We start from the raw sequence: 14,086 nt of genomic DNA, 5'->3' as shown, positions 1-14,086 counted from the left end.
GGACTTGAACGTCCAGAAAATATCTCCAAGCATTGACCTCTGCCTTCTACCCCCTGCGTCATCAAGATCTAAAATAATTGTTTCCCTGCTGCCACCTGCTGGGTTATTCATCTTCCTTTAGGTACTGAAGATAGACAAACTTCAAATGCTTGTATTACCACTTATAATTCCATAGCAGTGGGATTGTGTAACATTGAAGTATTTTATGATTCTGATTTTAAAATTGGAAATAGACCAATAAAACCCTGACTTACCAAGGCGGTAAGTCAACAGGGGGATCTTCTCCCTCGGATTTGATCTGTGAATTAGATTTCAGCCCTCCTGAAAGAAGAGACCCCTGTTTTGTAGCTTCTTAGGGGTTTTTGTTTCTCCTTTACATACCAGAAAATAGCTACTATTACTCCTACCACCTTGTATTATGTCAGTCTGTTTCCTTGTTCGTCTCCCTCATAAGACTGTGAACATTCCAGGGCAAAGATTACATCTTATCCATTTTTATATCTCAGACATCTAGAATAGTGCCTGGCACAGAGCAGTGCCCAGTACATGCTCCTGAATATATGAATGGATGTGGGCAAAATTCAAAAAGTGGGGCTAGGGGTGTTTTCCATATTTTCCCCAAAACCTTGTCTTTGCCTCCACTCCCAGTCAATCCCTGGCGTGGCCTCTGAGTCATAGAGCCACTCTTCCCCAGTAAGATTCCTGGCATAGCAGTACTGGGGTGACGTGGCAGGGTGTGGAAGCAGGGGTAGAACAGGACACATTGGCTTGGTGTCCCCAAGGATATGCAAAAGGGAATTCACCAATATATCCTTTAGAAAGGGGGGTGGCAATCTGGTGATGTCAAAATAGAGCCACACATACAGACTTGAAGGAAATAGTGTATACACAGATACACACAAACACACACAGCCTTACTAAAGTGACCTTCATGTCTTAGGACAGTTCCTAACGTCAAAATGGAGTGGCTAGGTCAACATAGAGGCAAAGTAAGAGGATGGGTATCTTATTCACTCAATTAGTCATTATTTCATTCATTCATTGAATTAGCATTATTTAGCCTCAACTACATCCTAGGCACTATGGGAATTCCTGGTATACACAGATGAAGATAAAGTCCCTGGCCTCAAAAAGATCACAGACTAATGACAAAGACAGACACAGAAATGATCAGAATGAAACATAATAGGTGCCATCACAGAGTGTGCACAAATGCTGTGTTTTGAAAACCATATTTTCAGAATAAAAAATGGGAAGAGAAGTTGATACACTCTTTTTTTTTTTTTTTTGCGGTACGCGGGCCTCTCACTGTTGTGGCCTCTCCCGTTGCAGAGCACAGGCTCCAGACGCGCAGGCTCAGTGGCCATAGCTCATGGGCCCAGCTGCTCCGCGGCATGTGGGATCCTCCTGGACCGGGGCACAAACCCGTGTCCCCTGCATCGGCAGGCGGACTCTCAACCACTGCGCCACCAGGGAAGCCCCATACACTCTTTTTTTAAATTAATTTTTATTGGAGTATATTTGCTTTACAATGTTGTGTTAGTTTCTGCTGTACAGCAAAGTGAATCGGTTATACACATACATATATCCACTCTTTTTTAGATTTCCTTTCCATTTAGGTCACCACAGAGCACTGAGTAGAGTTCCCTGTGCTATACATAGGTTCTCATTAGTTATCTATTTTATGTATAGTAATGTATATATGTCAATCCCAGTCTCCCAATTCATCCCACCTCCCTCCTTCCCTCCTTGGTAACCATAAGTTTGTTTGCTACATCTGTGACTCTATTTCTACTTTGCAAATAAGTTCACCTGTATCATTTTTCTAGATTCCACATATAAGTGATATTATACCATATTTGTCTTTCTTTTTCTGACTTCACTCTATATGACAATCTCTAGGTCCATACATGCTGCTGTGAATGGCATTATTTTGATACATTCTTTTTTTTAATATTTATTTATTTATATTTTATTTGGCTGCCTCAGGTCTTAGTTGCGGTACGCAGGTTCTTCGTTGCCGCGTGTGGGCTCTTAGTTGCGGCATATGGTATCTAGTTCCCTGACCAGGGATCGAACCCCAGGCCCCCTGCATTGGGAGCGTGGAGACTTAGCCACTGGACCACCAGGGAAGTACCGATACATTCTTGATAATACCACAAACTATTTGAGATTGGAACTATTCCCGAGGATTTAGGAGGCATGATCCCAAGTGTTATAGGAGCTGTGACTGGGAAGAGAGGAATCGGTGTTGAGAAGACTCCACTGTCGTATAGAATTGGAATTTTTCCGGATAGACAAGAAAGAAAAGAGATTTTAAGGAGAAGGAAAAGCATGGAGGCATGACAGTGAATTGGTGTCAGGGAAATGATGCTAGAATAGGATGATGTGGCAGGAGTTGAGGCTATGAAAGGCAGGGAGAGGCTAAATTATGAAGGACCTTGAGTGCCATGTGAATAATTATCACCTAGGGACTTCGCTGGTGGCGCAGTGGTTAAGACTCCATGCTCTCAATGCAGGGGGCCCGGGCTTGATCCCTGGTCAGGGAACTAGATCCCACATGCATGCCGCAACTAAGAGTTCACATGCCACAACTAGGAGCCGGCAAGCTGCAACTAAGGAGGCTGCCTGACTCAACTAAGACCCAGAGCAACCAAATAAATACAAAAAAATTAATAATTATCACCTACTAAACATCTATGTGCTTACTAAATACTGTACTAAGCAGTTTACAAGGATTACATTTCTTAAACTTCTCAACCACCTTAAAGGGTAGGTATTATTATTAGTCCCACTTTACAGATGAGAAAACAAATTCAGCGAGGTAAAGCAACTTGTCCAAAGTCACACAGCTAGAAGACCTTAAGCTCAAACGCAAACTCAGGTCTGACTGGCTCTAAAGCTGTGCTCTTAACCATACTACTATTCTGCCACAAGGATTTTGGACTGTATCCTGTAGTTGGCGGGGAGCCATTAAAGATTTTTGAGCAGAAGAGTGACAAAATCTGCGTTTTTAGAAAGGTTTCTACTGACAGCAGAGTGGAAAACGTACTGGAGCAGAGGGAGACTGACCTCTTCTAAATGAAAATTTCTAGACTCCCAAATTCTGTACTTGGGGTAGTGGGGCTCCTGGTGTCTCCGAGCGGAGTCATTCCACAGCCCAGATGGGCACGCGAACTGCGGCGGGGAGCTTGGGGTGGTCTCTACGCAGGAGTGGGCGGGGCTGAAGCTTTGAGAAGGCCTAGGGGATGGGACTAGGAGCCTCTCGACGCTCTGCTACTTCTGCCTGTAGGCGACCGGCTTCCGCTGCCCGCCCGCAGGTAGTGGTGTCGAGCACCGAGCCCAGAGAACGGTGATGGGTGAGGCGCAGCTGGTGGCAACGCAGTTCGTGTAGGCGATATGAGCTTGGCTGGGGGCCGGGCCCCCCGGAAGACCGCGGGGAACCGACTTTCTGGGCTCTTGGAGGCAGAGGAGGAAGATGAGTTCTACCAGACGACTTATGGGGGTTTCACAGAGGTAAGAGCCGGCCCAGGAAGAGGGAGGGAAGAAAGCTAACAGGAGTCCTGACGAAGGGAAAAACCTCGGACAAAGAAGGGGGCGGGGAAGAGAGAAGAGCCCTGGTAGCTGATCCTAGAGATGGGGTGGGCGAGATGGGGGGATAAACTGGAGTCCTAGAATGGGAGCCCTGGATGGGGTTGGAGGGGTCAGGAATGGAGAAGCTGTCCGGAGGACCACAGAGTGTGGCTGAAACCTACTGTGTATTTCCCCAGTTGTGTCTCTCAGTGCACTTTTGACGTGTCTAGCATATGCCAGGCACATCGTAGTCACGCGGTATATACTCGTTGGCCCACTGCCTGGTTATTAACGTGAAGTATAGAAAGGAACCTCTCAAAAAAAAATTAGAGGAACTTAGCCTACTCCTTTTTCAGCTTTCAGATCTCGTTGTATAGATGTCTTAGATAACCGTTCCTTGACTGTCCTAAAAAGTGTCCCCGTATATTTCCTTCATAAAGCATATTTCAATTTGTAATTAGATTTGGTTTGCTTATTTGCTTATACTTTTCCATTAGATTGTAAGCTCTGTAAGGTCAGAGGTGGTCTGTTTTGTTCAACAGTATATGTCCAGTGTCTGGATTGAGTTGGCACTTGTTAAATTTTTATTGATTGAATCTATCCATTCTTTAAATGTTTTAAGCGCGTAGAGCAAGCCAGTCACCGTGACAGGCTCTATGGAAACAGAGAGTTAAAAACACCTCTTTATCTTTACATATTCCAGACTCCAGTGGGGGAATTAGCTGAGTTAACAGTTAAAATATTGTGTGATAAGGAGTAAAATAAGTGTTAAGCATATAGGGTGCTATGGTAACACATGGGAGCCAAAGTTGTTGTTTGGGATGGGCATCCCTGGGGGACATGATGTTTATGCTGAGGACAGTATGAAAAGTAGGTCTTGGGTGGATGAAGAGCAGTAGGACTGGAAGCAGGGAGAGGAGGAAGGTTAGTCTAGCGAGGGGGTGGGGCAGAATATGTAAAGGCACTGAGATCCTTGTCTGGAACTCACACATCTACTCTCATCCTCCAGACCATGAAGGAGAATAAAAGTTAGAGGGAGTAGGCATGGGCCAGATCCTGTAAGGCCTTGTGAGCCATGTTAAGGAGTTTTGCTCTTCATTCAAAGGACTGAGAAGATTATTTCATGATCAGATTTGTACTTTAGAAAGATCACTTTGTAATGAGGAAAATGATTTGAAGGAAGCAGTGGGAGTGGAGAAACATGGATAGGAGAGTTCAAGAGAAATTAAGGAAATAGAACCCACAGGACTTGGTGACTGATTAGGAATCATTACTTACACAGTCCAGACCAATTAGTTTAAAATAGAACCTTCTCATCCCTCCTCCAAAAGCCATTTTCCTATTCCTGTCATTTTACAAGTCATTATTTAATATGTACCCTTCATGCTTCCAAAAAGGATCTAAGGAGGCTTACCATATAAACAAAAAGTAGGAACAGTAAAAATAGAGACAGATCAGAAGTAATTGTACAGGGCCTCTGCTAAAATGGTAATAGCAGTTGATATTAAATTTAGCTGTGACTTTCCTGGCAACCAAATCCTGAATTTCTTTTTTTAGTAAGAAAGAAGCATATAAGTTCTTCAAGAGAGGTAAACTTATTCAGCTTTAAACCTAGGGAGAATTGTATCTTTATATATAAAGTAACAGGGGTTTGGTAGATGTTGTAAAAACATTCTCTTATCTAGTCATGTCTCTTAATGACCCTCGATAAAAGCCAAAGAAATGGTAGTAAATATGAAACTTAGTGAAAGCATTTTAATTGGGCACTAAGCTAATGTGTGGTTGAACTACTACCCTCTGGTGATTTGACTTAATACCAGGTCAGTGCTGAGGGGATTAATGTGTTCCCAGGTTGTCTTTCACAGACATTAGTTGGGAGGAAATGATGGTCATCAGTGCAAGACTGAACGCTGGCTGGCTGGCTTGGAGTGTCAACTGTCTGTGTTATTTGCTTACTTTGGCACCATGTGTACCAAGATTAGCCCATTAATCTCATCATTGATTAAAGAGAAAGCCACATGTTTGAGGTGCAGCTCCGCCCAATTAACTCTCCTGCCCCCAACTGTTTTTTTTTTCCTCTTTCCTTTCCAGTGTGGCTGCCGTTTTAGCCCTAGCTTGTTTCACCTCAGGCCTTGGCTCTACTCCATGTTCTCTTCCCCAGCACATCTGACCACCTCCAGAGCTTTCTGAAACACCCCTTGTATACAGTTTTCCCCTCCCCGCAAATCTTCGGTGGCTTCCCATTATAGATAGTAGTAGTACCCAACTATTTTTCTGTCCCAACTCACCTGAGGAATGAGACATATTTCTTGGTAACCTTAGTTTACTTCAACAGTGATTATCAATGCTGGGACAAGTAAGGAGAGGGAGAGGATTGAGAATCACTGGCCTGCAAGTTAAAGTCATAAGTTTATTAGTCTGACATTTAAGTTTCTCTACAGATTGAATGCAACCTTCTTTTCAAATCTTGTATCTCTCTAGGGCAATCAGTTAATGTTGGAAGGAGGCTGTACTGGAGCCAAAAGCAGTCAGCTAGGAAGACTTCTTGCCAGAGACAAACCTGCTTTACTTAGGTCTAAATGCTTATTCTATCAACATGTTCTACACATTCCTGCTTCTGCATCTTTGTTCCTGCCATTTGATCTGCCCATGATTCCTTCTTCCCTCTTGGTTATCTAAACACTACCAGTATTTTAAACCATGGCTCAAGTCCTCTTCATTCTTTAGAGTCTAAAGCAGGGTTAATAAACTACAACCTGCTGGCTGAACCTGGCCCACTACCTATTTTAATCTGGCCCTTTACAGAAAAATTTTGCCAACCTCTGTTCTAAAGGAATAAACTCTAAAGTTTATACCTTCCCAGGCCACCTATTCATAGCAGGTGTACCTTCCTCTGAACACCTGTAACATTTTATTGCCTTTGGTAGTTTATATGTTGCCTTGTATTAAAACTTCCTTTTATAATTATGCTGTGACATCTACTAGACTGTGAGACCCCTGAAGGTAGAGATCAAACCATATCCTTTTGTACCCCAGCACTTAACACAGTGTGCTAGAGGAGAAGGGCAAGCAATTAATGTTAGAAGGGGTGGTGCTGGAGCCATCAGCTAGGAAAGCTTCTTGCTTGAGGCAAATGAAAGGTTGAGATGGGAAGGAGAGTGGGGCAGCCCTTATCAATAAGCAAAGGGATTCTCTTCGTCCTGGAGGGGCATTAACAACTGATGCCAGTGAGAACCTCATCTCCCTATGTCCCCAGGAATCAGGAGATGATGAGTATCAAGGAGACCAGTCAGACACAGAGGATGAGGTGGACTCTGACTTTGACATCGACGAAGGGGATGAACCATCCAGTGATGGGGAAGCAGAAGAGCCAAGAAGGAAGCGCCGAGTAGTCACCAAAGCATATAAGGTGCAGGGGAGGCCTGGTTTTCTTGGACTTCCTTCATTTGTAGTCTCCCTTTCATCAGGTCCCAGTTGTCCCCACACCAATCTCATTTCCTACTCTGCTGGTTTTCTCTTCCTAAGATCTTCATCTTCTTTCTTCTATTTCTTCTCTTCCCTGGTGTCTGATTCCAATCTGTCCCCAGGAGCCTCTGAAGAGCTTGAGGCCTCGAAAGGTCAGCACCCCAGCTGGTAGCTCTCAGAAGACCCGAGAAGAGAAGGCACTGCTTCCACTAGAACTACAGGATGATGGCTCTGACAGTGAGTGGGGATGTTTGGGTCAACTGACAAAATTGAAATATGGTGATAAAATATTGTATTAGTGTTAAGTTTACTGAAGTTGGTAACTGTACTATGGGTATGTAAGGACAATTCTTATTCTTAGGAAATATACACCGAGTATTTAGGGGAAGAGAGCCATGATGTGTGCAACTTAACTCACAGATTATTCAGAAAACACACACACACAGTGCAAATAGGGCAAGATATTAACAGGTGATCTGGTAAAGGATACATGGGTGTTCTTTGTACTATTCTTACAAATTTTTTGTAAGTTTGAAATGATTTCCAAATAACTTTTAAAATTAAAAAAAAAAAATACAGAGGAGGTAGACATGAATTCAAAGATTTCTCCCTCTCTTATTTTCTTCCCAGGTCGGAAGTCCATGCGGCAGTCTACAGCTGAGCACACACGACAAACATTCCTTCGGGTACAAGAGAGGCAAGGCCAGTCACGGCGGCGAAAGGGGCCCCACTGTGAGCGGCCACTGACCCAGGAGGAGCTGCTCAGGGAGGCCAAGATCACAGAGGAGCTCAACTTACGTTCACTGGGTCAGTCTGTGGTTTTCAGAACAGTGGGTAGAGGGGCTGAGGAGCATGAGAAAAACTGAGACCTGGAGGACCCAAAGAACTGGAAAGATGGAGATTTGGGACAAGGGAATCAGAAGAAAGAAATGGGGAGAGTATGTGATTAGGGGCAAGGAAGTAAGCAGTTATGAGGGCTCTGAAGAACAAGTTATATTGAAGTACTTTGGTGTAAAATAAGAATTGTATAGAACTCAGTGCAGATCCTAGTTCTGCTCTTGGTTTGCTGTAAGACTGCAGGCAAATTATGTGCAACCTACTTGCATCTTTCTCTCCTTATTCACAAAATGGAGTGATGATGCCTACTTTAATGATCATGAGAATTAGAAGTTGAGTAGAATCAGTCAGTTCACGGGATACATTGCTATAAAGTAAAAATTCTTTAAAATCTCTTCAGGTTATGTGCTATTGGGCACACAGTCATGTATGGTAATATATTGTACAAAAACATACATTTCTTTGAAGGATGGTGAAGATTCTCAGATCATGAGAGGTACGTGAGAAATTGAGGGAACAGCAGATTTCTTACCTCGCATCACATGCTCACTCTGGGGCATACTGGCATTGAGTGAAACAACAGGTGAAATCTCCTACAACATTTAATTTGTTATTTCTCTCTCTCTGAATCTCTCTCTTTTTTGACTAAGCACATATAATTGAACGTGTATAACCCAAATACAATTTCACTGTGGAGTAGAAGATTGTTTACCCAGAATATCTGGACCCAACTCCTTTCAGTTTAATGATAGTTTTGAAATTTAGATAACTTAACTCCAAAAGACCACAATGACCGAGAAAAGATTTAATTTGTTTCCAACATTTTCAGGATGTATTCTCGTGACATTTTTTTTTTAATATATTAGCTTTAAAATGGGAAATGTAACCTCTGTCTGTATAATGGCAATGCCGTGCTTTAAAACAGTAGCTATCTCTTAAAACATATAAATGACTGAGAACCATCACAAATAACGTGGTCACTTGATGTCACTGCAATTACAATCTGTATCCTTTGACTACGTTGATTGTTTCAGGCCACTGTGAAGAAAGTGATTCCCAAGCTTCTGATATCAGTAACTGACGTAGGAGATCCTGGAGGGGCTTGTTTAGCAGGAGAAAAAAATAATAAGCTCATTTTTGAACATGTTGGATTTGAAGTGTCTATGAGCAGTTCATGCAGTGCTGAGAAGTCAGTTAAATACACAGATCTGATGCTTGGACAAGATATCTGGGCTAGAAATATAAATTCGGAAGTTTTAGAATATGGATGGTAATTGACATTGGAGTGGATGAGATTACCCAGGGAGAAAGCATAGAGGGAGAAGAGTAGACAGAGGCTCAAGACGGTCCTGCAGACACTAAAATGTAATGGTCTCCTATAAGAGGAGGAGCTTAGAAAAGAATCTGAGAAGTGGCCAGAGAGTGGGAAACTCCAGGAGAGTTTGTCATAAGAGCACTAAGGAAAGGGACTGTTAGAGGACAGTAGCTGCTGAGAGCTGCTGAGACACCAGTGAAGAGAACTGAGAAGTGTCCATTGGTTTTGGTGACATGGAGGTCAGAGATGACCTTAGCACTTTTTGGGGGCCAAGCCATTTGGAAGTTGGTTGGGAAGCCAGATTTCTAAAATTTGGCCATGAAGGGTAGGAGAGGGAACAGGGAGGTCTGGGGTCAAGGTAGAGTTTGTCATTGTTCTGTTTTATTCAAAGATTGGAGAGTGTGTATTTTTCGTGAGATGCAACTGAAAGAATTTAAAGACAGAAAAGAAAGAAAGGATTGTTAGTGTAGGGTTTTGGAGAAATGGGAGGCGGGGTGGGAGCTAGGGCATGGGTGGAAGAATTGGCCTCCATTAAGAGGAAGGAAGGAAGGGTGGCTCATAGTTGTAGGGTTGTAAATCCAGAGCAGGACAGTGCAGTAGTTTTCATCTGATGTCTTTTAGGCACTGTCATCTCTCAGGTGTTGGGAATAGAGTTGGAAGCTTGAGAGTGAAGACTGTTTGAAATAGTTGTGGAGATAGGATCATCTGCTGGTGTTGGCAGGTCTGTTGAAGTTTGGGACCATGAATTTCTGGGGTTCCACTCTACCTATTGTGTAACTTTTCTCCAGTAGCACTCAGCAATCCAGGTCTGGGCGAGGGAGTTTAGACTGACAAGAGAATGACTGATAGATTGAGGAACCTAAGCTCGATTTAAAAAGGAAAGCAAGGGGCTTCCCTGGCGGTCCAGTGGTTAAGGCTCCGCGCTTCCATTGCAGGGGGCATGGGTTTGATCCCTGGTTGGGGAACTAGGATCCCCCATGCTGTGCTGTGCGGCCAAAAAATAAATAAAACAGAGGGTTTAAATGAATAAATAAATAAATAACAATGAAAATGAAGGCTGGAAGGGCTGATAGATAGAATGAAGAGATATTCTGGTATTAGAAGTACTGAAGACCTAGAAGAACAGAGGTATCTAGAGTGTAGAGCAAAGAGACCTGAAGTGTGGGGCCCAATAGGACATGGGCACATCCTGCCCAGGATGTGGGAGAATAATCAGCCTGTACCAGAGGAGAGTGTTGGCCTCTGTGGAAGACAGGTTTCCCGTAAGGCAAGTTTTGGAAGGCATGCTGAGTGAGGAAATTGAGGAAGTAGATGAGTTGGCTGATTATAGAGCAGGAGTTACAGAGGGTACAGGGAAGTGTTCAAGAGAAGGGTTGGAAGGTTGGCTCAAGAGAAAGAAAGCAATATTACCAACCAGAATTCAAGTACAAAAGAGGTTAAATCACTGGGGGTGTGGGGGGATGGGGGGCGGGGGGGTGTAGTCCAGAGGATTCTTTTGCTCTTACTCTATCTAGAGGATTGTGTTCACAGTACCCACGTTTAAGGAGGACAAAGGGACCAGGAATATTTAGATCTGTTTATACATTAACAAATCTTTATTGAATTCCTGTAATGTGTGGAATGCTGCGTGACCGTGATAATGTATAGGTAATATGAGTCACAGTCACTGCCCTTAAGGAAGAGACATATATACCAACAATGAACTGCCATAGAGCAGTGTCAGCGGGTCCAGCCAGGGGAACTGTGGTGAACTAGAGAGGAGTGCCTGAAAGGAGGAGCAGTTACTCAGCTCAGCTAATTGTTGCCGTGTGAGAATATAGACACAGGGTTGCCAGATTTTCTTATTATTTTTAAAAGGGACCAGAAATCTCTGTATTTAAATGTAATTTCCTGACTTTTAAATGTCAGCAGCTAATTCAAAATTTTCTTTAAAACACTATCCAAATCAAGCAAAACACATAAGGGAGCTGCCATCTTGCAGCCTCTGCCATAGACTGTGATAAGTACAGGAATAGAAGAGTATTTTAGGCACAGGGGTGGCAAAGGAGGGAGTGACTCAGAACCACGTTGTATGAGGAATGGTTCAGTGGAAGGGGTGTTGTGATCAGCCTGGAGAGAGACGGACACTAATTTCTTTCTTTCTTTTTTGTAACTGGGGTGTAGTTGCTTTACAGTGTTAGTTTCTGCTGTACAGCGAAGTGAATCAGCTGTATGTATACATATATCCCCTTTTTTGGATTTCCTTCCCATTTAGGTCACCACAGAGCATTATGTAGAGTTCCCTATGCTGTACAGCAGGTTCTGATTAGTTATCTGTTTTATACATATTAGTGTATATATGTCAATCCCAATCTCCCAAGTCATCCCACACCCCCTTTCCCCCCTTGATGTCCACACATTTGTTCTCTACATCTGTGTCTCTATCTCTGCTTTGCAAACAGGTTCATCTGTACCATTTTTCTAGATTCCACATATATGTGTTAACATACAGTATTTGTTTTTCTCTTTCTGACTTACTTCACTCTGTATGAGTCTCTAGGTCCATCCACGTCTCTACAGAAGACCCAATTTCGTTCCTTTTTATGGCTGAGTAATATTCCAGTGCATTTATATACCACATTTTCTTTATCCACTCATCTGTTGATGGACGCTTAGGTTGCTTCCATGACCTGGTTCTTGTAAATAGTGCTGCAGTTAACATTGGGATGCATGTGTCTTTTTGAATTATGGTTTTCTCTGGGTATATGCCCAGTAGTGGGATTTCTGGGTCATATGATAATTCTATTTTTAATTTTTTAAGGAACTTCCATACTGTTCTCCATAGTGGCTATATCAATTTACATTCCCACCAACAGTGCAAGAGGGTTCCCTTTTCTCCACACCCTCTCCAGCATTTACTGTTTGTAGATTTTTTGATAATGGCCATTCTGACCAGTGTGAGGTGATACCTTATCGTAGTTTTGATTTGCATTTCTCTAATAATTAGTGATGTTGAGCATCTTCTCATGTGCCTCTCGGCCATCTGTATGTTTTCTTTGGAGAAATGTCTATATAGGTCTTCACCCATTTTTTGATTGGGGTGTTTGTTTTCTTGATATTGAGCTGCATGAGCTGTTTGTATATTTTGGAGATTAATCCCTTGTCTGTTGCTTCGTGGATACTAATTTCAACTATTTAAAGGACTGTCAAGTAGAAGACAGGTTAGACTTGTGTCCCTTATGGCTTTAAAATGTAAAACAGTGTCAGCAGGAAGTATGTTGCAGCTCAAAATGGGAAAGAACTCTTAAATGACTAGAGATGCCTGAAGATGCAGTGCACTGCCTTGGACGGGAGCAAGTTGACAGGGCTGTAACGGAGAGGTATCTGGGGAAATGAGTAGGCTCTTCATCAAAGGGTCCCTTTCAACTCTGAAGTCCTACAGTTCTGAGTGGGTGAGGAACCAAGTGGACCTAAGAAATGATGAGCAGAGAGGATGTCAAGGAGGGCAAGCAGAAAGCTTATGAAATGGGAGATGCTTGAGGGCCTTAGAGGACTTTCCTGATTGGCTTGGGTAGGCAGTGACTAGACAGCCAGGAAGATAAGAGACTGTAGGACAGACCTGGGGTTTGGGAAGACGGGAATTGACCATCCCCTCATTCCTTCCTGAAGAGACATATGAGCGGCTTGAGGCTGACAAAAAGAAGCAGGTCCACAAGAAGCGGAAGTGCCCTGGGCCCATAATCACCTACCATTCAGTGACAGTGCCACTAGTTGGGGAGCCAGGCCCTAAAGAAGAGAATGTCGACGTAGAAGGGTGAGTGAGTGAACCTCAAGGGGAGAAGAGGAGTGCAGTTTCTCCCTTCTGTATTCAGCTTGTATTCCCTCAGCCCCATCTCACTTGCTTTCCTCACACAGCTCCCTAACACCTGAGTATCTTTCAGATTCCTCTTCCTGTCATCTCCTATTTCTCTTTTAGCCTCTCTCTTCTCCTTTTCTGGTTTTCCATCCAGCTCTGCTTTGTTTTGTCCTATCACTTAATAGATTCTCTCAGAATGTTGCCACCCACTGCCTCCTCCTCTTTCCTCACCTGTCTGATCTCTTTCTTTATCAGTTTTCTCTCCTCAGCTTTTTAAAATTATTTATTTATTTATTTGGCTGCACTCAGTCTTAGTTGAGGTGTGCATGTGGGATCTAGTTCCCTGACTGGGGATCGAACCCGGGTCCCCTGCATTGGGAGAGAGGAGTCTTAACCACTGGACCACCAGGGAAGTCCCTCAGCTCTTTGTGTTTTTCTCTGTCTTTTCCCTCAGACTTGATCCTGCTCCCACAGCTTCTGCATTGACACCCCGTGCTGGGACTGGACCCGTCATCCCTCCTGCTCGCTGCTCACGTACCTTCATCACTTTTAGTGACGATGCAACGTTTGAGGAATGGTTTCCCCAAGGGCGGCCTCCAAAGGTCCCTGTTCAGGAGGTCTGCCCAGTGACCCATCGCCCAGCCCTGTACCGGGACCCTGTTACAGACATACCGTACGCCACTGCTCGAGCCTTCAAGATCATCCGTGAGGCCTACAAGAAGTACATCACTGCCCACGGACTGCCACCCACTGCTTCAGCCCTGGGCCCTGGCCCACCACCTCCTGAGCCCCTCCCTGGCTCTGGACCCCGAGCCTTGCGCCAGAAAATTGTCATCAAATGAAGGGATGTCTAGTCCTTAGAAACCTCTTTCCTGTCCTAACTTGGGGCTCTTAAGTTAGGGCTCTTAAGAAGCCCGCTTCTCCCCTTTGTCATCGCTGATCTTTGTCCAGCCCGTCTCTGTATTTCTTTCCCTGTCTTTTCCCTTAGTTCCTACACTGCTTTTGTTTGTGTTTTTTAATCTAATAAAATAGAAAGATCCCTTTTGTCTGGTGTCTAATCT

General features: G+C 43.7%; 1 protein-coding gene across 2 annotated transcripts; it reads left to right on the top strand.

Moving 5' to 3' along the window:
* Positions 1–3,328: 3,328 nt before the first annotated feature.
* On the top strand, positions 3,329–14,070 carry VPS72 (vacuolar protein sorting 72 homolog). Of its 2 annotated transcripts, XR_004351709.1 has the most exons (7): positions 3,336–3,516; positions 6,830–6,982; positions 7,161–7,275; positions 7,669–7,845; positions 8,344–8,458; positions 12,839–12,983; positions 13,480–14,070. XR_004351709.1 is itself a non-coding variant. In XM_032645123.1 (6 exons), exons 1-6 carry the CDS (start codon positions 3,400–3,402, stop codon positions 13,865–13,867), a joined length of 1,095 nt encoding a protein of 364 aa, XP_032501014.1. In that variant the 5' UTR covers positions 3,329–3,399; the 3' UTR covers positions 13,868–14,070. The 2 variants fall into 2 exon arrangements, 1 of the variants encoding a protein (XP_032501014.1); XM_032645123.1 differs by lacking the exon at positions 8,344–8,458 and having other exon boundaries at positions 3,329–3,516.
* The last annotated feature ends 16 nt before the right edge of the window (positions 14,071–14,086 follow it).

Source organism: Phocoena sinus, chromosome 1 (genome assembly GCF_008692025.1).
Source record: "Phocoena sinus isolate mPhoSin1 chromosome 1, mPhoSin1.pri, whole genome shotgun sequence".
Classification (NCBI taxonomy): domain Eukaryota; kingdom Metazoa; phylum Chordata; class Mammalia; order Artiodactyla; family Phocoenidae; genus Phocoena; species Phocoena sinus.
The sequence above is the reverse complement of the archived record's forward strand: the minus strand, read 5'-3'. Positions and strand labels throughout refer to the sequence as shown.